This window comes from Halyomorpha halys, unplaced genomic scaffold (assembly GCF_000696795.3).
Source record: "Halyomorpha halys isolate HHAL.00 unplaced genomic scaffold, Hhal_1.1 Scaffold12.1, whole genome shotgun sequence".
NCBI lineage: Eukaryota > Metazoa > Arthropoda > Insecta > Hemiptera > Pentatomidae > Halyomorpha > Halyomorpha halys.
Window position 1 is genome coordinate 2,444,427 of NW_027109908.1, and position 24,416 is coordinate 2,468,842.

At 28.9% G+C, this 24,416-nt stretch overlaps 1 protein-coding gene across 1 annotated transcript in view; it reads left to right on the plus strand.

Moving 5' to 3' along the window:
* Positions 1-24,416, plus strand: part of Kdm3 (Lysine demethylase 3) — a 497,450-nt gene that overhangs the window by 307,906 nt on the left and 165,128 nt on the right. Inside the window, exon 10 of the mRNA XM_014418050.3 lies at positions 6,813-6,866. Within this exon, the coding sequence (XP_014273536.1) occupies positions 6,813-6,866 (54 nt within the window). The remainder of the gene's footprint in view (positions 1-6,812; positions 6,867-24,416) is intronic.

Consider the following 24,416-nt stretch of genomic DNA (forward strand, 5'->3'; position numbering starts at 1 on the left):
TTTGTCACAAATAAAATCATACATAAAGACCTTAATGTTCCCTATGTAACCGATCTAGCCCGAACCAGGTATCACTCCTTCCATTATAAACTCTCTAACTACTCAAACCCCCTAGTTTCTAACCTTGTTTCCTCTTCCATTCCTGTAAATCCTCCGATGCGTATGAGAAGATGACCACGAGACCTGCTAATATAAAACGTTATTAGAGTGGTACCAATTTCTCTTATTAGAGTGGTACAAGTTTCTCTACACCACTGTATCACTCCATTTTGATCTTACATCAAATTTACTTAATGTGTTTGTGTGTAAATAAAGTTGTAAATAAGAATAAATAAATTCTTGTTTGAGTTCGGTTTGTTTATCAATTATATTAAATATATCCATTTAGTCTCAACATGTTTATTGTCTTATTACTCCACTCCTACGTTTCGGCCACTCTCAAGGATATTTCAAATATCGCAGCTACAATGTCAGGATGTTCTGCCAATTGTCAAAACATGTTTTAGCCTACCAACCTATTTATTATTCACTAATTTACTTCTTATAATATTGTTCAAATTATACTTTATATTATAACCTTATCACTCATGTTATCAACAATACATTGAATGGCCGAAACGTAGGATTGGTCCAAATGGATATTTTTATTGTAACTGATCTACATAATTATTAAAAATTAGAACACGCAATGAAAATCATGTACAAAAGGTAGGTAAATAAAAACTCAAATAATAATTATGGTACGTATTACTATTTATAAATTAAAAAAAATATGTATATATATAACTTTTCAAATGTTGGTAAATGTAAAAAAATGATATAGCTAACATTTCTATTGGCTAACTCTCGATTGTTTTTCTTATTACTTTATCCCCTCTTCTTTGATTTTTTCCTTCTTTTTTTTATCAACTTTTGATGATTATGATATCGTTATTTATTAATCATTTTTTATTTCTTTAGAATTTAATAATAATAGTCAAATAAATAAGTAATAATTGATACATAGTGGATATATTAAAAAATGGTATGATATTGCATATGCTATTGCATATAAATTTAAAAGTTATTACTGATTAGACCTTGCATTGAGAAATGATTTGAGTTCATTGGAGTGAACTCGGCGTATGGAAAAAATGTCTAAGCTGGAATTCTATAAAGGAAGGACACAGTTCAACAATAGAAACGTTTTAGTTCAGGTCACAAAAGGCTTATGCATTCCATTCTTACCTGATAACAAAACATCTACCACTATTATCCCTTCTATTGTTATACTGCTATTTGAACTTGACGTATTACTGAATAATATATGTTATCCGAGTTTAAGCAGAAAAACAACAATGGCAGTTCACCAGTCTCAATATTTTATTTGATGTATAATTTCCATTCTTTCAAAATAGCAGAAATTCGAGTTGATATTCTTATTCTGAGATTTTTCATACATTTTTAATCCTATCTTTTTCCTATTTTATCAGGGAAGATTCCTGAAGTTGTTTTACACAAAAAAATTAAAAATTAATTTCATAACAATTTTTTACAAGTTTTCTTGAAGACAGGAAATTGGTGTTCTGTATCCTTGATAATGGAGACTATCAAATCAATTATAATAATTAACAATAATTTGGTTGATGGTTATCTGAGACATTGATTTTATTAAAATTTGAGTCCTTTTTGAAAACCAATGTTTACTGAAGACTGTACAACCAGAGGACTGAGAATTCGATTGCAGTGGCTCGTCGATTTAACTACTCAACGTACTAGGGACATGTTAGGGTGCTGGGGTTCACGCATTAACTAAAATATTACTCATAAAGTGAATAAAATAGAAAATCTATTTATAGGTAATTTAAATAGCTAGATAATTCTGTAGGTTACCTATCTCAGTAGAATCCTTTTTTTTTTTCAACTGCAATTCTCTTTCAATTAACATGTTATGGTAATAACCATTTGGGGAGAATGGCCCATAAATAAACCAGATAAATAATGATCAATAATGGTGATTTCTCCGTTTTGTTCTGAAAAAATTGTATTAATGTAATTTTTTTAAAACTAGATATGTTAGATAGATGCAATATTGAACTGTTATAAATATTACTCAACAAAAGTATTGGAAAATCACGTTTCATAATAGAATACTGACCATTCCACCTCTCTAGCTGGGGAGCGTGGCCGTCGAAACCTTGACAAAGCTACTAGCGCAGGGACCTTTCCTATTGCGTACTCACCCTGCCGACTCTTGGCTTTCTCCAAGCTGTTGCACGCATCGCGTGAGCTATGCTAATTGCTGCCTATCTGACCTCGTTCTTTTATTTGGTCCGCCTCGGTAGTTAGCAGTTGGGAGTGCATCGGCTGGAAGGAACACTCTCCACTCCCCCGTAATATCTTCCATCGGGGGACAGATGGCGTCCACTGATGAGCCTGATATTGTGTCCGCCTTGAAAGGGTCTTTTAGAATGGCATAATATGAAACTGTAGTCTGTTCAGTGGTTGTATATCCGCCTGCTAACAATGCGTGTCCAGATCATTAGTGATAATCCTGGATGAGCAAAATTAAAAAGTATGGTGCTAAGTTCAGTTCTGAAAACATTCGCGTCTGTATAAAACGGATCATGACGTGACAGATATTTTTAGGACCCACGGGACTTCAACCTAGTACTTCGCCACTTATAGTCATCCACTGACAGCCGGGTAGTTCCTCTTATTCAGGATGTAAACTTATTATTTGTTTTTTTTTACTTACATACATATGAAATATATAGTAAGGGGTGTGTTGCGATTGTGTCGAAATATACAAGTTTTAAAATGTATGACAGCAATATTATGGTTAAAATCACTCACCCGGAAATGCTACTTCATATAATCGATTTTTCATATTTATTCATTTAGAAAATTTAATAATTCTTCTTTAAATAAATGAACCGTTTTCCGGATGTAAACTCCTTTTGGATATTTCTGTAGTTTTGGGAAATCGAACCATTGTCCTATTGGTTAGTGTGCATGGCCAGAATTGAGCAGCCACATAAATCACAATCTATCTTTTCCTTAAGTTGAGAGTTCTTGCTGATCCCGAACTTATAATTAGAATCTCCTCCCTCCCCCCCCTCGTGGTAATATTCCATCTCCCCTCCTGATGACAGACCACGTATTCCCTTTATTCATTTCCTGTGGGCCCTTAGGGTCCCAGGGGGTATTCGGTCCCTGTTTTGCCAAATTTGATTCAGATTCACTAGTAAAACTCGTTATGCAAAATCTTCACTTGAAAACCTAAAATATGGATGTCTGGTCTGATAAATGTTTGTAGTACATACTAAAAAAATATTATTTTACAAGGCATTATTGGAATATTAGTTGTATAAAATAGAATTGAAAAAAGGTCTTTATTAACACAGCACATAATAGTATTACGTTTAAATAATAAATGGAGAGCTTGGTGACACAATACTGACATTATGCTACTATGTTTACTATTTGGACATCTGCTTAATATAGGACTAATTTTTTATGACCCTGTCGTTACTTATACTCGCTTATTCTTCTTCAATTGTACAGAAATCCAATTTAAATTAATATTGAAAAATCTGAAAATAACATCTCTCGAATTACAGTATATTTATTCTAAAGAAAGCATTAGTAATTTCATTTGACATTTTGTGAATTCCCATCCTCAGAACTAAAATTAACAATTTAAAACGTGACAAATTATTTCATAAATCACATATTAACAATAAGTAATTTCTTATTGATTTAATTTCTCATTTATTTTGTGTGTATCATTCGGGTATTAAAAAATAATTCTAAATTTTCTTTCGTACTTATTCACTTTGTCTTGCAATTGCCAAACTATCTTTTCAAATATTTACCTTAATTTATAATAAAATAATTGCATTTATATAATAATTAATAAACAGTCATTTATATTTTTATGGAATCTTGGACATTATTTTAACTGTTGTCTTTCTTTCCTATAATTTTTTATATTTTATTCTATTTAAAATATCTGCATATTTCGTTTATTGTTGACTTTTAATGCCAAGAATATATTTTGAAAAACAAATTATTAACTGTTAAAAATGCTCGGTTCCTGTTATAGGGATAGAGGAGCCGTGAAACTCCAGGCCGCATTAATCTTGTTTCAAACAGATTAAAGTTGAAGGATCGATTCTGTACGGCTTTGCTCCAGTTTCGGAGAGTTATTCAATCTGTCTGCCGAGGGAATTCTGATTTGCAAACATGTTGGAAAATATTCTTCATTTCCACACTTTAAAAATAAATCTTTATAATTATTGTCAATAAATGAGATAGGTTATTGTGTGATAGATTATTCACTACGTTGCTAACTCTACCGTTATTCACATGACTATGCAAATCTTCATATTTTATATTATTTTTCTTGTTGGTTATCTTTAGAACACTGTGATGAAGAATGATGTATGTAAGCATTGATTTTTGTGTTATTTTTAAGTAGGAAGGGGGGTTCAGCAGATGGCCTAAATACTTTATTTTGATTAACAAATATAAATAAAAAAAAAATTAAAGAAAACATTTTGCGATATGAAACTATATTATAATAACAATTTTATTATAGGCCAGTTTTGTTCTATATTTATATATCCCACACTTCTGTTAAGTTCCCTCATTTCAAATATTCAACTATCTAAACATATATTTTAATATTCTACAAAAAAAAAATATTTTTATAAACTTATATTACTGCCTAAATTAAGATTTTCATTCGTATTTGGGGAAAAAAAAAATTATTTCTTTAAATAAGTTAATATCGAATTTTATTTTATTTTTCATATCTTATAATTAAGTTTGTTTTGGTTTTATATATTGGCCCAAAACAGCGTGATCGCCAGAGAAATTTAATAATTGAAAAATAAGATTGATAGAAATAAAATAAATAAAGGTTAAGGAGGAAAAAAGAGTCAATTTTATTTTTAAGTTGGTTTTTGCACAAGAATGAAAATCTGCCTTTTTCCGGGAAGTGAGAATGCAAAAAAAATACTCAAATGTTACGTAGGTAATTAACTTAACTTGTTAATTGTTAATTAATTCAACCGGATTATACCTCTGGAACAAAACAACATTCATTCTGAATATGTTCATACATATAGGTAAATAAAAAAACTCTTTATGCCTGTATTTTTATAATTCTTTTTTATCTGTTGTTATTTCGGTTTTTTTTAAATTGTCTAAAATCTTTTGTTATTCTTAATTAATTTTAAGCTTCGCTGTAATTTTTTTTTCAATTCTTAATTGATATTGTTCATTTATTGATACCCCATTTAAGAGTCGTATCTTTTTTTAACTCTGATGAAACCCGTTGGGCGAAACCTTCGTTTGTAATAAATAGTTTTCGTCTATTGGAATTATTCTTTGATCGCACCCTTATTGTTTTTTTCCTGATGCTTCAAATAAATAAATATTTAAAAAATGTATTAAGTGATGTACTTTTATGAAATATTATGTAAACTAGTTTATACTATACATTACTATTGGTTATTGTACTATACATTGGTTCATACTATACCATCAAAATTAGGTTTATACTATGCATTTATGTAAAATTTAGTTTTTACTGTACATTAAAGGTTTCTTCATTTCTTGGTTCCTTTTAATGTATTTTTGTGTATTTAAAAACCTCTTTCACTAAGGGTACAATTTTTTTTTTTTTAATTAACTGTTTATAAATTAGATTAAAATAACACGGACGTGTTAGCTTTAATTAACGTGTAGATGCTCGCTTAGCTATGCATTAGTAAACTAAGCCAATTCAATTAGTGATTAATTGATGTAGTTTACTCAACAACGTGCATGAGTAAGCTCCGCTCAATGATGTGATGCCAAACGAGAGAAATCAACATCAATTCCGGGGTCAGCAGGATTTTCAGCCATCCCTTATTCGGATTAGGAACATTCATAGTGAAATATATTTCTATATTAAATATTAAAATATATTACTCCAACACAAGATACTCTAATATCTTATTTACTTATACGTGAAGTCACGGAACATGTGTTACGTTAAAAGATTGTAATTATGAATTTCATTACTCATTAATTTTTTTGTATTTTAAGATGTTTCCGGAATAGAAAACAAGGATGAATTTTTTTTTTTTAATTAAAAAATGAATTTAATCTGCCACAATCCAAAAGAATGGGTATTAGAGCTTTTAGTTTAGATTCATACTATTCATAGAGGACATGATAAAAAAAAAATGGTAATAAATTAATTAAAAAGATAAAATTAATAAAGAAGGTTCTTATGTGGAAGTCATGTGGGGGTCCAAGAAATCCCACGTCACCGTTACTGTGAAGGGAGAATATAGAAGAATCAATGAAAAGAATGTTTGTACAATAAAATGTCGTACAATAAACCGATTTTATACATAAAAACAAAACAATAATGGGATGATAGCCTAATGTTCGGGCGTCAGGTTTTGACGGGGATATGAGGCCCAAAGTCTTTTGTTGTATGTTATTGGCGTTTGTCTTCTGGTACATACTTATCATATCATTTACATTTTAATGAATTCTATAATTTTATTAAATATCGTATTGAAAATAATTGAGAGTTTTGTTTGAATTTTGATTGAAGATTGCGTTTTTAATTTATTACATTGCATATTTAGTCTTTTTTGCCATTGCGAAGAGGTTAAATAAAAGGCAAACTGCAAAAAAAAGTTGCAGATACATAACTTTGGTTTTATGCTGACAATATGCTTCTTTATTGTTAAATATTTGGTAAATAACACCTACTACTGTGCAATGTTTGTTATGTATTTTTCTAATACATTTTTCTTCTTTCATAGATACTGAGGAAACCAACGGACGGACGTTACGAAGTCTTCGATCAAGGAGTTTAGGTGAGTTTCCCTTCTTTATAAACTTAAATTTAATTACATTAAAGTAAACTACTGATCAAATTGTTTAATATTCGTTTATGACAATACTTATCGACCGTATCGATTTCTATACTGTTTTCAATGTAAAATGTTGATGAAACGCACTTTTAGATAAGTGCATTTATCTCAGAATGCTCTTTTGAAATATTTGGTGATGCCGATTCGATGATCTGATAACATATCTAAATCGGATCCCTCAATTATATAAAACATCGAAACTCTGCCTGGAGATCTAGTTTATCTCAGCTTGGAGTCACGTTGTTTGTCCTTGATCTTTAATAATGTCTTTAGAACGCTCAGTAGATCTTGCAGGCGTTCTAAGTTAATTTTCAAGAGTGTGTAAACGTTCTTTATTTGTTTACAACTAGTTAAAATACTCAGTTTTATTTTACATAATTATTTATTTTATTATGGGATAGTGTAAAAAATAATTTCTTACTTAATTTAATTCTTTATTAGGATTTTTTGCAATAAACAATCCTGTTCTTGATCCGTATTTGTTTGTATAGTTATATTATTTATATATTTTCTTCTACATAGTTTTATCGATGAATTCATTTTTTCTATCGCTAGTAATTTTTTTTTTTAGTTACCTTTTAAATTAAAATTGAGACAATACCTAAAATACTACCATGTTATTATTTCTTTACACTTTTCTGATTTTTATTTTTCTATATTTTTTTAAACTAAGTTTTATCGTTAGAATTGGCATTTCATAAATAAAAATTCACATATATTTTTAGCGTCAGATTTATGTTCAATACCCTATTTATGAAATATTTTGTACTGAAAAAATAATCAGTGATAATTTATTCACAAAATAAAATAAATGAATTAACAAAAATGTTTTTTATAATTTTTCTTTCAACTTTTTATTTGTTGGTAAGTGGTTTGATCTTTCAGCCTCGTATAACCTTTAACATTATAAAAAGTATTTTTATTTTAGCTTTGTCTTGAAAAAAAAATTTTTTTTTAAATAAATAATTTTTTTTTTTTTTGGATGACCTTATCCTGCTTCCTTTCATATTTAAATTAGCAGTACCAGGAATGTGTGATTTTTTTTATCAACATCTTGTTCTTTTAAAGCCTTTTACATCTTAATAAGATTATATTTATTTTTATTATCGTTATTTTATTTATCTCTTGTGTACAATAAATAGCTTCCGTGTGTACGCATCTGTCCGTCTTGAAGACTCGTTCCCATTACTTCTTCATACTCGTGGAAGCAGATTCACTTTACTGGCCTCATTAAGTATATAAGCAAGTTTGTTTGTTTTTTTAAATTTTTATACACTATATAAACATAATTATTTTGAAATGGTTTTTATTTTAATGTTCTATCAATTGTATAATGTTTGTATTTTGTTTTTTCATTTAGTCCCGACGAAGCTCTGCAAATTGGCGCGAAACGTTGGTTAACCAATAAATAGTTTTTTTCTACTAGTTTGATTCCTTTATTGACCGTCACCCGGACTATCTTCTTCCCATACGACAATTAATTATGATAATATTTTTATATTGTTTTTTATTTCCTTACTGTAAACCATCTTCATTAGGTTGACTGTATAATATGTTTATTACAGGAGATGAATAATGACATTGTAGTGAAATATATTTTATAATTCGAGTTATTAAAAGAAAAAGTATATTAACTTTACCGACTTGGCTGTTATATATTTTAGCTGCTCTCTGCTTCCATGTTTGTTTTTAATTAATTTTCCTTGCCCTAAAATGGACCATTTTTATTAGGTTAGTAAACTTTTATTATAGTAAATGAATAAAAACATTAAATAAAAGTTTATTGACTTTATCGACTAGACTTTTAAATATTTTAGGGAATTAGTCACCTTATAAAAAATACGGGAGTAATAGTCATCGTATTTATTATGTACTTCTCTCTATCTTCGCTTTTATTGAAACTAATTGAAATAAATTATTTATGTTTACTCTAGTGATTAAAACTGCCCTAATAAATTAATTTAATTAAACCCAACTTCCATCTCCCCTTTACCCTTTCTATTATAAAACGTTAAGTAGTACCTACCTAAAATTCACTTTGAGTAGATAAGTTGTATTAGATACTGTATTAAATATCTATGACTCTTATTTAAGGATATGGCGAGTGATACGATATTAGGTCTAGAGTCTCATCCTCAAGACCTGAAATTCTACGATGCTACAGTAGGCGGGTTTTGTATAATTTATTTTTATGAAATACAAGCACCCATAGCGTTGTATTTGTGGCTTCTCCATTATGCAGCATGCCGTTTTGCTCAATGTCAATATTGCTAAGATGGAATTGACCCGACACAAGGACAGGTCTGTGGGGCAGTGAAGCCACAAAAACGCCTCCCTGCTATTGTAACCCACGCACTACGCTGTTGCCGGTTCTCCACTGTGTGGTCAAAGTGTTCGGCTCTGTCTGCAATTGGAGGGTATTGTTCGAAACCTTGACAGGTACATTTTCGATAATATGTATAAAGTCTCGTATCAATGCACTTTGTATAGTATTCTAATCTGAATCAATCTTTAATATGTGATATGCTAACTCATGACGTATTGTCCGTTCTCGAGAATAGCACATAGTTACTCAAAGAATATCGATGTTATCTACAAATCATTGCAAACTTATAGTTTTGTGTAAAAAAAAAAATGAATTATATATAGGTAAATTGACCGAAAGGGTAGTGAGTAGCTCATTGGTAAGGCAATGGACTACTAACTCCAAAGACCTGTGGCTGATAATTATTATCTGTTACCTGTATCCGTTGAATCAGCCCAGACCTGTTGGTTCGGGAGCCCTTCGTGGTCCACCCAACCTCATTAAGTGAGTGCTCTTGATTGGGTAAAAATCTGGCGTTACTTTAACCTAATCGTCTCCTTGCACAACCGTTGGTCTGGTAACAGTACTTCATCATTAAGTACTGCACCCCTGACCCTTCATTGGTTGTAGCGGTACAGATTAATTTTTTTTTAATTGATCGAAAGTGAATTAGCATAGGAGATGGTAAAAGTTTTGGTTCACAAAAGCGAATACAGTTTTTGCTATTTGCTAAGTTTAACAATTAATAAATAGTTGAAAATTATTTGGTTTTCTTTACTCAGTCCTGACCATCTCATTCTAAAATAATATTTAAGATATAGCATCCAGAAATTCCTTACCATCTTTTTTTTTTTTTTATTTTAATCACATAAACATTTTTGCAGGATTTTTCTTTTTGTTTTCAAATCTTAGCGCTCTAATAACTTGATTGACACTAGATTTCATCGTATGTGAAGTTGAAATTATATTTAAAGTCGTCTGGCCATATAAACAAAATATTTGCCATTTTTAGATAAATTGTTACAAAAAAATAAATATTCGAATCCATATATTTTAATATAACTTATTAATTTAAGATAGTTGCATTAAAAGGCCCCTTCGCCGTCATTAAGTCTTACTTTTGCTGAAATATCAATTATCAAAATTTATTAACGCTTTAAAAGATTTGTGGGGCCGTTTTCGAAAGAGGTATGGTATAGTGCTATTGTGTAAGATTAGAAAGTCTTATAAATATGCAACCCAACCGCTGAGCTTCGGGATAAACTTGGCTCTTCCATGTGGCTGCGTCGTTATGTTTATATGTTTTACGGCATTTTAGTTTTAACAATAACATAAAATTAAATCATTGGAGAAGTTTGTTGGGAGGGGGAGGGGGGTGCGGTCAGCAAAGAACAACATAAATAAACAAAACCATATTTATTTATTTTATGCCGACATTTCGACCTGAGCTTCAGGTCTTCATCAGGGGTTGTGGCGTAGAAGGTAGGCTTGCAACTGGTTGGGTTGTTCTTTGCTGAACGCACCCCCCGACAAACTTCTCCAATGATTAATCTACGGTCAACTATCTACACCTCATTATAAAATTAAATCTGTCAACGATTTCGCAACATATTTTCCTATTCAAGATCATAATGAGGCTGTTTATGGAGTAATTAACCATAAAACGTAAAAAATAATTTAATTTTTTATTGATTTTTCTTACTAATTAATTTTTAGATTGAACATCGCAAACCCCCATGCTTTTGTGAGTACTGATTAATCTATTTGAATACGAAATAAGTCCCATACGCGTTTAATCGAATACAGTTTAAGAACTACCCGTTTCACTACATGCGAGTTGTTTCATTGATTGCCTTTTTTTTTTTTTTTTTAATTGCATTAGATCATGCACGAAATATTATGTTTTAGCTATCTATCATCAGTATCATCAGTTGCTATTGTATACGTATTTAAAATTTCTATAAAAAAAAAAGTGTTTACTTTCTCTTGAAAATTCTTGGTTTTTCAACGTTAGGAGGTTTTTTTCTCAAAATACACTTAAGCTTTTGAACAAATCAGCCCAACACATCCCGATGCAGCTAGTAAGGTTTACTATATTTACTCAGATTTAGTGGGGGAAAAAAGAGGGATTTTTTTTTTATTATGAAAATTGGTTGATGTTCGCAACGGATTCCACTGGAAGTCACCAAAAATTTTACGATATACCTGTATATACCAACAATTGTAACTACAAAAAGAGTTTAAAACATGTTTGTATTTTTTTTACTACCACACAAAATTTCTTCATGACTTTGGCCTGACCGCTACCGTTTAAGGACAGAGTTTAACACTGCCCTGAACAATTACAAAACAATATTTTTGGTAATATGATAAAAATTATCCGTAGAATTGAATTTTCTAAAAGGAACTATATAATTAAAAACATGAATGGTAATATGTTACATTTTTGTAAGAAAGGAATTTTTAACTTTGAAGAATTAAAAAATGTTCTATAAACTCCTTTCTACATGGCATCTTGTTTCATTTTTTTTTTTAATTGGGTTATAAAAGTTAAAAAAATTTCCAAAGTTTTCCAGTATGAATTATGATTAAATTCAATTTTTCAAATAACACCTCCAATTACCAATCTTCAATTTTCATTTGGCCTGGGTTTATTTAAGGATTGCAATATTATGATAGCATATTGATTAGAACTAATTTAATGTATATATTATTTATTACAATTATATAAACTGAATGACGTTTATCGCATATAGACTGAATTTAATAATCTCACCGATAGCCGTGCGCAGTTATCTGACCCGGAGATAAGGCCGTAACCCATTGATGCATCCCTTGCCCGCTTACTATGTTGCAAGTGCCTTGTTTATCTACTATCTTCGTGATATTCCTCAAGATTGGGTCAGGAGGGCACGAAGGGGACTAGAGAGGCAAGGAAGGAGAAATATGTAAATGGGTTGGGGGCGCATCGAGGCAGCCAGGGCGCCATGAACTAGCGATTGGTTCCGCTCTTGTGAACTATCCTTGGGTCTCGGGTTTCTTTACCTCTTCCATTTATCGTCTCTCCTTTTTGTTGCCCGCTTCTTTTGTACTGCTTTTTGATTACCTTGGTTTCTTCTATGCGGTTTCTTCTTACAGGCTAAGGCGGGCGCACCAACTGTCTTTGTAGTGTGGTAGGAAAAGTGTACAATCCTCTGTTTTTTTTTCGGATTGTAAGTAGTTATTTGAGTTATATCATCATACCTTTTAAGGATTGAGTTCAACACTGGCCTAAACTTTTACAAACCAATATTTTCGATAATTATATTGTGGATATAATTATTTGAAGATGTTTAATTATTCTATAAACTTATTTCTACATTTTTTTTTAAATTGGATTACAGAACTTAAATTTTTTTCCAGAGCTTTCAAGTTTTAAATATGATTATATTCAATTTTTCAAATAACACCACCACTCATATGATTACAGCATGGTTCGTCCTTTAACATTTCGTACTCATAAAGAACAGTGAAAAATATAATTTTTAACTGATTGATTTTTTTTTTTAATCAAAATATGGAAAGAATCTCCCGCATCGTAACCTCACGTTTTTAGGCTATTGAATTTCATTTATTATTAATATCAGTAAAAAAACCCTGAATTCAAATCTCAAAGTGACTGTAGGTTGGAAAGTGATGCGTGACTAAGAGGACAAGATCCCAGGTACAACGTGACCGGACTTGTGAGTCGTGAGTCACAGGAAACGCCCTATTGATCCTATCAAAACTCTGACCGACCAAAAATTCGAAACCTTGGCAGCTCAGTTGATTCAGTCACGGTCATGGTTTCTGGTTCTTAATATACTCTTAACTATGCCCTTGTAACTTTTATCAGAAGATTACAGGTTATTGTTACTAATAAACATGTTCTGAATTTTTTTTTTTTATTGCTGGAAGTCAGAAACTTAAATCAATTTTTTTTCCAACTTTTGCTGTCAATGAACTCGTAGAATATGTTCTGAAAGAACATTTTGCAACGCTTTCTACTATTACAGAAAAAAAACTATAAAAAGTTTTATTTTTTAATTGACAGATTTACCTTTTTTAGACCTTCTATACAAGTTGTTTATCAGAAATATGATAAACAAGAAATATGACAGCCTCAGTACAAGCTGAATAAAAGTTCTTAATTTTATTACAAATTGAGACCCGAGAGATATGGAGTACTGATACAATTGGTGAGGAAAGTCTAATGGGCGCCAATTTTTTGTTGTTGTAATTATTCAATTAAACATTATCCTCGTAGTATATCGTATTTTAACTGCTTTTACAGATCAAAATGTTTTTATAAAATAATTACTAATGATAATTAATATAAATTTTTTTTGGCAAATTAAAATTCTACAAATAAAAAAAAATTATTCAAATTTTTTAGTCTTTATATTAATTAAGTCTCATAGCTCTATGCGTACATAAACATTCCAGAAGATTAAGTATCTTCACTTACGATTTTTAAAAAAAATGTATAAATAAATCCATGTATAATAATTTATAACTTAAAACTTGATATTATGGTCGAAACAATGTTAGCTAGTTTTCATAGATATTTCTAAGTCAATATATTACCGATCTCATTGATACACTTGAACCAACCTTATTTTCTAAGCTTTATGGTAAATCGTTTTTAAAGTATATTTTGAATTGAAAACATTTTAAATGGATATTAAATTTTGAAAATTTAATTTGTGTTGATTAACTGTAGAATATATTCATCTACAAGATTCATTAATTTCTTTTATTAATGAGGCTTCTAAAATCTATTCCCTATCACGGCCACAATTCGTGTTTGAAATGTATTATCTGATTGGATAAAAATAAAAGGGACAGAAGTTGTTGAGGTATTTGGGACCTTGGGAAGTTGTCCGAGGGTGTCCCAGTTCCGAGCGGGCAACTTTCAGCCAAACTCATTAGGAGAGTGTTGTTAGATTTCACTCCTTCTTGTGTAACTTACATTATGTCTCTTCTTCTTCTTCTTGTTATAATATTGTCTTTCCTGTTATGTTATTACTAATAAATTCATTCTTATTTTTATTTATTTTTTTAAATCATGAGCATTTTTGTTAAGATACTTAATCTTGAATGTTTGCGCTCTAAGTTAATGATTGAGTTGTTTTCTATCATAAGCTTGCATATACACTTTAAATAATTTATTTTAAAATTATTGTGGGAGCAACTGATGTAGATTAGTTATCGTTTAATTAGAAATGTTGATTAGTAACACCTGATGGTAACAATTTAAAAATAACTGGATAGGATTTAGTTCTAGAATTATATTTTTAAGAAAAAACAAAACAAAAAATATAAATTCTATATGTTGCTATGTTTTATAACTAAAGATTCATTTTTATCTGTTGAATGCTTCAGACCGCTTTTTTTAATAACAGGCTATAAAGGCCTCCAATATTCCAAAACTCTAGTTTATAAATTCAGAAAATAAAATTTGTCCAAAAATCGCTCTTTCGTAGTAAAAAAATGAAAAAGCATTAATTTTGTTTGCCTAATTTTACCACAAAGGAAAGGTTTTTAACAAATATTGTTCCGTACATTTATAAAATAGATTGTTAAATGTCAAAAGACCTCCTCAGACTGTATGGATGTTTTTTATTTTAATTTAATGTAAATGTAATTTTTAGAGATTCTTGCTATTAAGGGGAAAGTTAACTGTTGATAGTGATAGTGATAGTTACAGTTTATCGCAAAAGGGCGGGTAGTTGATAGTACTGACGATTATCTAGCAAATCGTGCTAGTACGACAGCATATGTTAGTTTACAGGAGCATTGTGGGCCCGATAGCTTTATCACTAACACTGTCGCCGTGGAACCCTATGCTAGCAATCGATTGTATCATAATTGATGATTGGAAAATGCGGGAAGCAAAAAGAGTCCAGTATTCACTATTCACATAACTTATTAGATAAACTGTTAAGCCTATGCAAAGAAGTGGGTTAAAGATAATGGTTACCTTGAAAAACTCCAACGTGATGTCTAAATCAGAACAATGATGATTTTATAATCCTATCAGAATTAAATCACATCTATCATGTCCTGCTGGATTTAAATACCATTATTCCAATCCCTAGAGTTAAGTATAGAATCGGTCCCTGAGATTAACCGTTTCAAAAGACCAAGCTCTCATTTATGACAGACATAATTGCAACGGTGGAATGTTTAGTAATTGCCAATGATAATGATGCACTTCACAATACAAACTTTCAATAAAATTTTAGAGCATCGTAAAAATGTCTTTGAGAGCTAAAATTAAACAACAGTCATTCTGAAGTTATGTGAACATTTTTATTAACACTAAACGTTATTCGCCATTGTTAAAAACATTTTATCTGTTTTGTCGCTGAAGAGATAAATTAATTTTTTTTTCTTTATTTTTTAATAAATAAATATTCAGCTATCAACATCTTTTTGTTTACTGTAATGTTGATGAAATATGATAAAATATTGATATCATTAAAAGAGATGAGGTTGGTAATGCTAACGTATCAACAAACTCAGTTTGATTAATGTGTTCTTTTTTATTAATAGTTATGGCGTAATAGATAACATATAATTAACGTATTAAAGCTTATCTAAATTGATAGCATTTGTTTTCCTCCATCATTTAATTTTTTAGTCTTATATTTATTTGAATAAATAGTTTCCTTAAGTTATTAGCTTTCATATTTGAATATCTTGCTTGTTTCTTTCTTTACTTGTCTACTTTCTTTGGGGTTAGCTTCGGTGACCAACCAATTTATTTATTTATTTATTTAAAATTTTTATCATAGAGAACTAGTAATAAACTTGATGATAAATTACAATTTTCGGCGTCCGTAATTGTATGACTATTTAATAAAAATTAAATATAGTTTATTTTAGCATTAACAATTAAACTTGTAACAATGGCGTAATGTGTTTCTAGTAAATTTCATGATCACCTTAAAAAAATTCTAATGGGTTAAAATTCAGAATATTTTGGTAGTATTAGTTTATTTTTCGTTTTTTTTAATGTTTTGCATAGATATATATTATATAGCTTTATACTGGTCTAGTGAAATGATAAAAAAACGAAATATTAGGAGATAATTAACAAACATTATCAATGTTCTGTTAAAAGGGAGAACCAATTATTGTAATAATAAAGGGAATGATGAAAGTATGATTTTGGCGCCCGTAATGTTATGATTATTTAATAAAAATTAAATATACTTTATTTTAGTATTAAACTTAAACTTATAACAATGCCGTGATGTCTTTTTAGTGAATTCCTAGGTCTCAGAAAAGTATTAATTGGTTAAAAATTAAAATAAATTGGTTTTTGAATGTTTCCATCTTATTTATTTTATTTTTTTAATGCTATACATATTACATAGTTCTTGTGAAATAGAGTAATAAGAAATAATTAACAAATATTATCTATGTTCTGTTAAAAGGGAGAATCATCAATTTTCAACGGGGCATATTTTTTACTTTACGTGAGCTGGAAAATCTAATTTTATATTTTTTGAGGACCTGGCAGTATTCTAATCACATTTCTAAGTAAACTAAGTATCAAAAGCATATTCCATTGAACAGACAAACATCTGAAAAAAAAAAACCAATTCGTTGAAATCATCACCCCTTTTTACAGGTTGTTTTTCTTAAATAGTGGTGAATCTTACAAAAAAATCATATATTATTTTTGACATGTTCCATAAACCGTAGATAGTGGTTACAACCCTATTAGTTCTAGGACATTCTGTAGAACTCCGGCAAAGAAAGTAATTTTGGTACTATTTCTGAAAATTGTTCAGTTAAAAATAAATTAAAAATTTTTTGTCAGATGTCAGATAAAAGTGAGGTTTTTAATTTGAGTAGGTGTTTAATATTATAATTACAATAAACAATTGGGACATTTAGAATGAAAACTATTTTTGTGTCCATTAAATTATATCCCTTCTGATGATATCCATTAAACTATATGGTACCATATCTGTTCAATCGCTTATTATAAGAACTAATAAATAAATCAATAATAAAAAAATTTTGATTCATCAAATGACCATATCTGCCTGTATTTTTTCTTAAATGCGCATAATTTAATTATTATATTACATTTAGAATTAGCAATGTATGTGTGTGCTTAGTAATTTTAATGTATAGTAGTACTTAGTAATATTATTTATTCCTTATTTTTATTATATTCTGTATAATATTGTTTTATTCTCATTATTATCAATTCGCTAATTGTAAATTTGAAGCTTTATTATTCACTTCAAAATCCTCTCAGTTATTTTTATTTTTATTTTTTACTTTATTTTCATTTTAATAGTTGTTAATTAAATTATTAGTTGTATCACTTGAGATGAATTCATATTGTTCTTATCTAGCTTAAAAATTGTATAGCCTCCACAAAGCCCTAATAGTCTAAACCCACCTATAGATGTCATCTGGTTGGACCATATGGATGTAATTTTTTAAATGAATAAAATAAAAAAACAAGTCAAAGTAAAATGGATTCATATATTAATTGTCGTTTAAAGTAAAATTTTAGGTTATTAGGTAAGTCCTGATGCTCAGAACCTTCCTGGTTATTGTTGATATATATTTTCTTTAACTCATAATGCAGTTTACTTTGTTTTATTTAAAAAGTGAACACGAGAAACACAGTTGCCGTATTTGATTTAGTGTGACAGCAAGGCAGACAAATAAGGTTGATAAACAGTAGAAAGGATTCGGAGTTCGGAGTTTGTAAGTTGGTGAAAGTCGGTGGGGAACTTTCCTTCGTGCAACTGTCCCAGAGTTTTTTGTATTCGACGCCGCCGTTCTGCTTTGCCATCACTAGTCCCGTCATGTCCCGGGTTTTGGATACTTTTCAAAACAGATAAAAATTCAGCCCCCTCCCTCATCCACCCAATAATTCTCTTTATTTAATCCTCGTCAACAGGTTTACTTTGAAACTCGTTTTACCTTCTTCTGTGTCTACGGATCGGTACGAGACTGACGGACTCAAACTTGAATTTTTACAATCGAAAATGACGATGATTTAGATAACTTCAATTCATTATTCATTGGCATAGTTACTCTTTTTTATTCAATTAGTGAACACAATCCCATGATGAAGCCTTTCAAAAATATATATATATATTCAGCACAAGGATAGAATTGTCTGTTGTGTATTCTATTGCAACGCAATATGTTATTTCTCACATTGTTTTCTATCTGTACAAATTAGCATATAGATTACAATGTAACGTGAATCTTTGTTTCATCAATGTTATAATTATTTTCAATTGGAAGGTTAAGATTGATGAAGAATATGATAACTCTCAAAAATATTCATATCTCTACACAGCTTATTCATATTGCTGCATCTTCAATATTTTTTGGATAAATAACTTAGGGGGCATATGGTAATTGAAGGGTTTGTTATAAAAAGGGTAGAAAAGAGTAGGGTAATAGGTGTACTGACTTTTAATAGTTTGCTCAAAAAAAAAGTTATTTTTATGCTTTGTATCAGAAATTATTAGCTCCAATAGTTGTTTCTTATGTTATTCAAGAAATGGAAGTACCTGTTTATGTACATATTAAAATTTTATAACTTTATATAAATATTCGTTCAAATAATGTTTTAAATACATACAATTTTTGATATTATTTTATTATATTTATTTTTTTTATAATAAAATGATTTTCCACATGCAGATGGAGTAATCAATAATTAAATTTATGTCAAAGTTATATATATCTGAAAATATTTGCTTGGTGTGAGAAAATTGATGTATACACATTTATACATACATATATAACTATTTTAGAATTTAGAAGAATGCAAAGAGTAGCTAAACATTTTCGGTATCATTTAATTAATTAACAATTAAAGTTACTGACTTACAAATTGGATTTATTTTTTTGTTATTGTTTGTTTAGATTTTTTTTTTATACTTATCTGAATAGTAAAATATAAAAAAAAAATTTTATAACTTAAAACGTTTTTCTTATTGAGTTTTAAAGTCAAATTAAAAAACATAAACAATTGATAAATGTAGATTTATAATTTATAACTTTTATTAAGTCTTAAATTTTTTACAGTTATATAAAATAGTCATCCTATTGTTTTATCAGTCTAGACTATCTCTCTCTCTCTCAAATATATGAAAGAAATAAATAATAAATAAATGAAAGTAATAATAAAAAATAAAATAAATAAAAAAAGTATTAACAAATAAATGAAAAGAAAAAAAATCTCTCTCTAAATATATACAAACAGAAGAATAAAGAAATAATCGAACTTTGTACAAGAAATAATAAATAAATAAAATAGAATAAAAATAAAAATGAAATAATCTCCTGTCACATTTACACTCTATTCTGAACCATCACTACAACATTTACAGACATAACAATTTAATTGATATTGATATCCAGCTAACAAATTATATTGAATGCTATTGTAACCTTGAGTGTTAAATGTGAGGAGTGGAGTTTCACAAAGGTTGCATAACTCCAATCGGTAAACATCTTGATTTTTTTTTTTTTTTTTTATAAATATTTTCAGAATATTTGGTAAATATTAAGAATAGTCAACTCTTCTCTTCTTCTCTTGTAATTTTATGTCATTCGAGAAGGCCAAGTTCAGGGAGTTCAAACCCGACACTTTCAAGGATAACTATTATTTTCTTACTATCTTAAAAAAAAAAAAATCTTATTATTGTAATCGCTAATTGTCAATATGAACAAAACTAAAAAAAAAAAAAAAAATGTTACATAATTAAATGAGCGATTGAGCCACAGTTTCTTGCTAATAAATATTTATATTTATTTTTCTTTAAATATTTTCGTCGCCATTTAATTATTTATTTATTTTTTTCATAAAAATAGCTTTATTTATCTTGGCTGATAATAGTATGATACTGACCTAATATTGACTCAGAAATAGTGATATAATAAATAATTTTACTGTGATTACTTTATTTGTGATAACAATAAATTATTATTTAACCTTTATTATTTTTAATTACTATATTTTAAGATAATTTAAGTCAAATAATATGATTCTTAAAAAATTAGTTTAAGAGATTTAAACATTTCCTATTATATGTAAATTTGTTGAAATAGACTCATGTTCTATAGTATTTGTGGATTTTTAGCTAATAAAACTAAAATAAATTCTAAATTTTGAATTTTATGTATTTTTAATAATTATTAGTTTTACCAATCAACATTTTATTATTTATATAATTTTTTTTTTTATATATAGTTTTATACTTTCTGTATTCACCATATGATACAAAAAAATTGTATTAAAATTATTGAATTTTTATCTTTAAAATCTATTTTAACTTTATAAAAATATCACATTTAATAATTGGGCTTAATGTTAACTAGGACAGAAAAAACAAATAAATTGCATTATTTATTTATTTTTTGTAATATTTATCAGTTTTTAAAATTTAATTTTCCATTGTGTTTTATTTGTTAGGTATCGTTTGTTTCTTTGTGTTTTTTATTAAAATAAATCTACGTTTTTTATTGATTTTTTTCATTTAAAAATGGTATTACTTTTTGATCCAATTATATGTAATATTGGGATGTGTAACAACGAATTTCCTTTTCGCTTGGATAATCGGATAACCTGTAAATCGGCCAAGGAGGTATTGTCGGAATTATTTTAAATCTCTTATAAGATATATTTTCTTATGTTTTTTTAATTTAAAAATCGGCAAGAGTATATAATTTTATGCATTTGTTATCTGTTTGATTGCACTTTTAGCGATAATGCCTGACGTGGCTTTTGCAATAGTAGGCAGAAGATGGGCTGATTCAGCAGGCCTAAGCTCAGCAGATGTCTTATCGACCCCAAGGAAAGTGCTCGTGTCGGTTTGTAATAAACCTTTCATTGTATTTTTTCAGCACTATGGGATAGTATAAAAAGATAATGTTATTTGAAATACTTAGGAACCAATAAATAACTTTTAAGTAGTACAAACTGTACTAATAGAAATTTATATAAAATTTGATGGTTCATCAATGACCTATAATTTAAGATTATAGAATGCTGACAATAAAGAAACATTTAATAAAAAAGAGAGAATCTTTCTGACTCATGTTAATTGTTAAATATATTTTTAAAATAAGTTATAATTTTTTTTAATATTATGAACTTATAAATAAAAAAATAGGAAAAAATAATTTTAAGATTTCAAATATTAATGGAGTAAGGGGTATTTTTTATTATTTTCAAACCTCTTTATTTTTATATATGGTTACAGAATACAAATATATAATACAAGGAGTAAGGGGCACTCTGTAAAAAGTCAACTTATGTATCCAGTTAGAAAATTATTATGGGAGTGTCACATGTCAATTTTTTATTGTAAATGTTGATTTACTTATAACAACTATTTGACTGGGGAAAAATCCAAAGTTTGAAATAGACTGAATAATTTTTAGGTCTAGAATTTTATTAGTATACATTTTTAGTATATTTCACAAATATTTAAAAAAAAAAAAAATTTTAACTTATTTTTCATAAGTATACTGAAAAAATTTTATATGTAAAATTTTTATTCATCCAAAAAAATTTATTTGTATTTGATATATTAAATTTTGATAAAAGATTCATTAGATTTTTTTACCATCATTATTTTCTTTTCTTATAAAATTGTTCTGATTTTATTTCTTGCTACAATTTTATTAAAATTATTGCTCCTACGAATTTTCACCATTCAGTAATTATTATATATATTTTTCTTGTGCACTTTCGTTTGGTTTTTAATATTTTTTTAAATATCGGGACATTAATTCCACAATCTAAATTACATTTTTTTTTCTTTTGTTAAGCTTTGGAAGAATACTGACATTTGATAAATTTAAGATCTGTTTTTAGATTCAAGGAACTACTTTTTTGGTTCTTACCAACAATTACCAACAGATTATAAATGCACAACAATCCAAGATTCATTCAGAACTTAATTTTGTATAAAAAATATAGTTCGGAGATTTTCTGTATGTTCTTTTTTTTATTAATCTCGTCTTTAATCACGCTCAAAGTTTTATGGTATATAGTTGTGTTTCTGGAAATATACTTTAAAATGTAACTCCAGAATGATGATTAAAAATCTTTGGGGAGGTGTTAAATTTTGTATAAACTAAAAAATTGAGGAAATAGGATAAGAGTTTTATTGAAGTGCAATAAGTACCTTAAATGTTTTAAAATCTATATAGTTGTCCCACCAAGACATTTTATATCTATATAGAATAGATTTAAAAAACTGTCAGCAAAGGTGTTTCGAGTAGTACAAGTCAAAATATTCTTCAGCATGTATACAATACTTAAGGTATTTAGCTAGTTTTTGACAATGCTTCTTTTTCACTACCCTAGTTATAATGTATGACAGTAGGCATATTTTTTAAAATATGACAGATGACAGTAAAATGCGGATAAAGAATTTTATATTAATTAATATATTTGGAAGTAATGTAGTGTTAATCTATAATAAATTGAAATGGAAATTTACAGTGAAAGTCTCAAGATGGGATGTCAAGGTTCCGAAACTTTATTTATCAAATTATAGCAATTCTTAAAATGGGAGCGCTATGGTAAGGCACGATGCTACCAACTCCAAGGACCCGAGTTCGAATCCTGCTGGGTAGAAAATTGTTTTCTGTCATTCTGCAGCCGTGAATCAACCCTGTGGGTTCCGGAGCCCTCCTTGGGTCACCTCCTTGCACAAGCATTAGTCTAGACCCTTCCTGGGTTGTAGCGGTACAGATTTTAATTTTCATGTTTAAAATAAATTTAAAAAAAATCTTTTAAATAAATTATATTAAAGAAAACCTAAGGTTTTTTAACTATAAAATCATGAAATGGTTAGAATATTAAAAAAAACTTCATAATAGTCTAAGTGGTTTACACGGTCAATAACAAACCTCTAAATTCTACGTAATAATTTTTTTATCGGGAATTAGATATGTACATAAATATAAAACGGTCAGATTAAGATATAACCCGATTTGTTGAAACATTCGCAGACAAAAGTCATAGAAGTTTACGAGGATTGTTGGTCGTAAAGGGAGACCCAACGTGGTCCCTAAAAGAGCGGATAGAGATCTGATCTTGTGTAAGATACCTCGGCTAACATTCTACCAAAGTCGTTAAGCTCAAACTTTTATTACGGGCTTAAATCTTCGTCCCTCGTCCTTGGTCGAAGTCTGGTCTGTGTGTTATTAAGATGCTCCGTCCTATCTGTGTGGTAACTTTATATGAGCATTATGTCGTAAATGTTTTATTAAAAATGTCTCAAGAAAACAACGAAATAATATAAGTATGCTCTGTAATAAATAGCAAAGATGTTTAGGGGTCATATGGGTTAATTTATTCTTATCAAGTCTCGTTATAATTCGGGTTCGAGTCCAGTTGTGGCATATAATTATTTAGTGTGTTATATCGGCAGTGAAACGATCCTGGGATGGGGGGACCTACTTGTGGCACAACCAACCTCTGTAAAATGGGAACACTTAATTATGAGTAAAATCTAGCTTTTGAGCGCATTTTTGAACAAATTACCACCATGCACAACCGTTGGTCTAGCAAAAGTACCTCCTTACCACGTACTGCACCTGAATTCTCTCATATACAGTTTAATTTAGAGTTAAAGAGAAACTTGAGGAAGATTGTATATAGGTTGCCTTTCATGCCAGTGTGCTACAAGATTTTGTTATTCATCATTTAAATAATATAAATTGCAAATATAATTCATTGAATTCAGCTGTACAACGTACGATGTACAAAATGTTTGTACTCTTTCCTTATTGCTGGTCTGCTGTTGTTTACAGTCTACCCTGCTAAACGTGGGAACTGATAAAGGGAGAAATCTAGAATCAGTAATAATTTCATTAATTAAATATTAATTATCTTGTTCTTGATATCACATATATACATACATCAGATATACACGTCTGAGAATCTTAAGATATTTCAATGTCATTCGCTATTTAGTCGAGGTAATTAAAACATTATCAAGTTAACTTTTTTGAGGAGTGTTTCCGGTTATGTTATTTCTACGCGATGGTATTTTCGAATTTCGGCTTGTTTTTGCCAACAGTAGAATACTAAAAATAACGAATGAACCGACCCATCACATAATATAACTAGAACCATGTTGACAGAGGTGAGA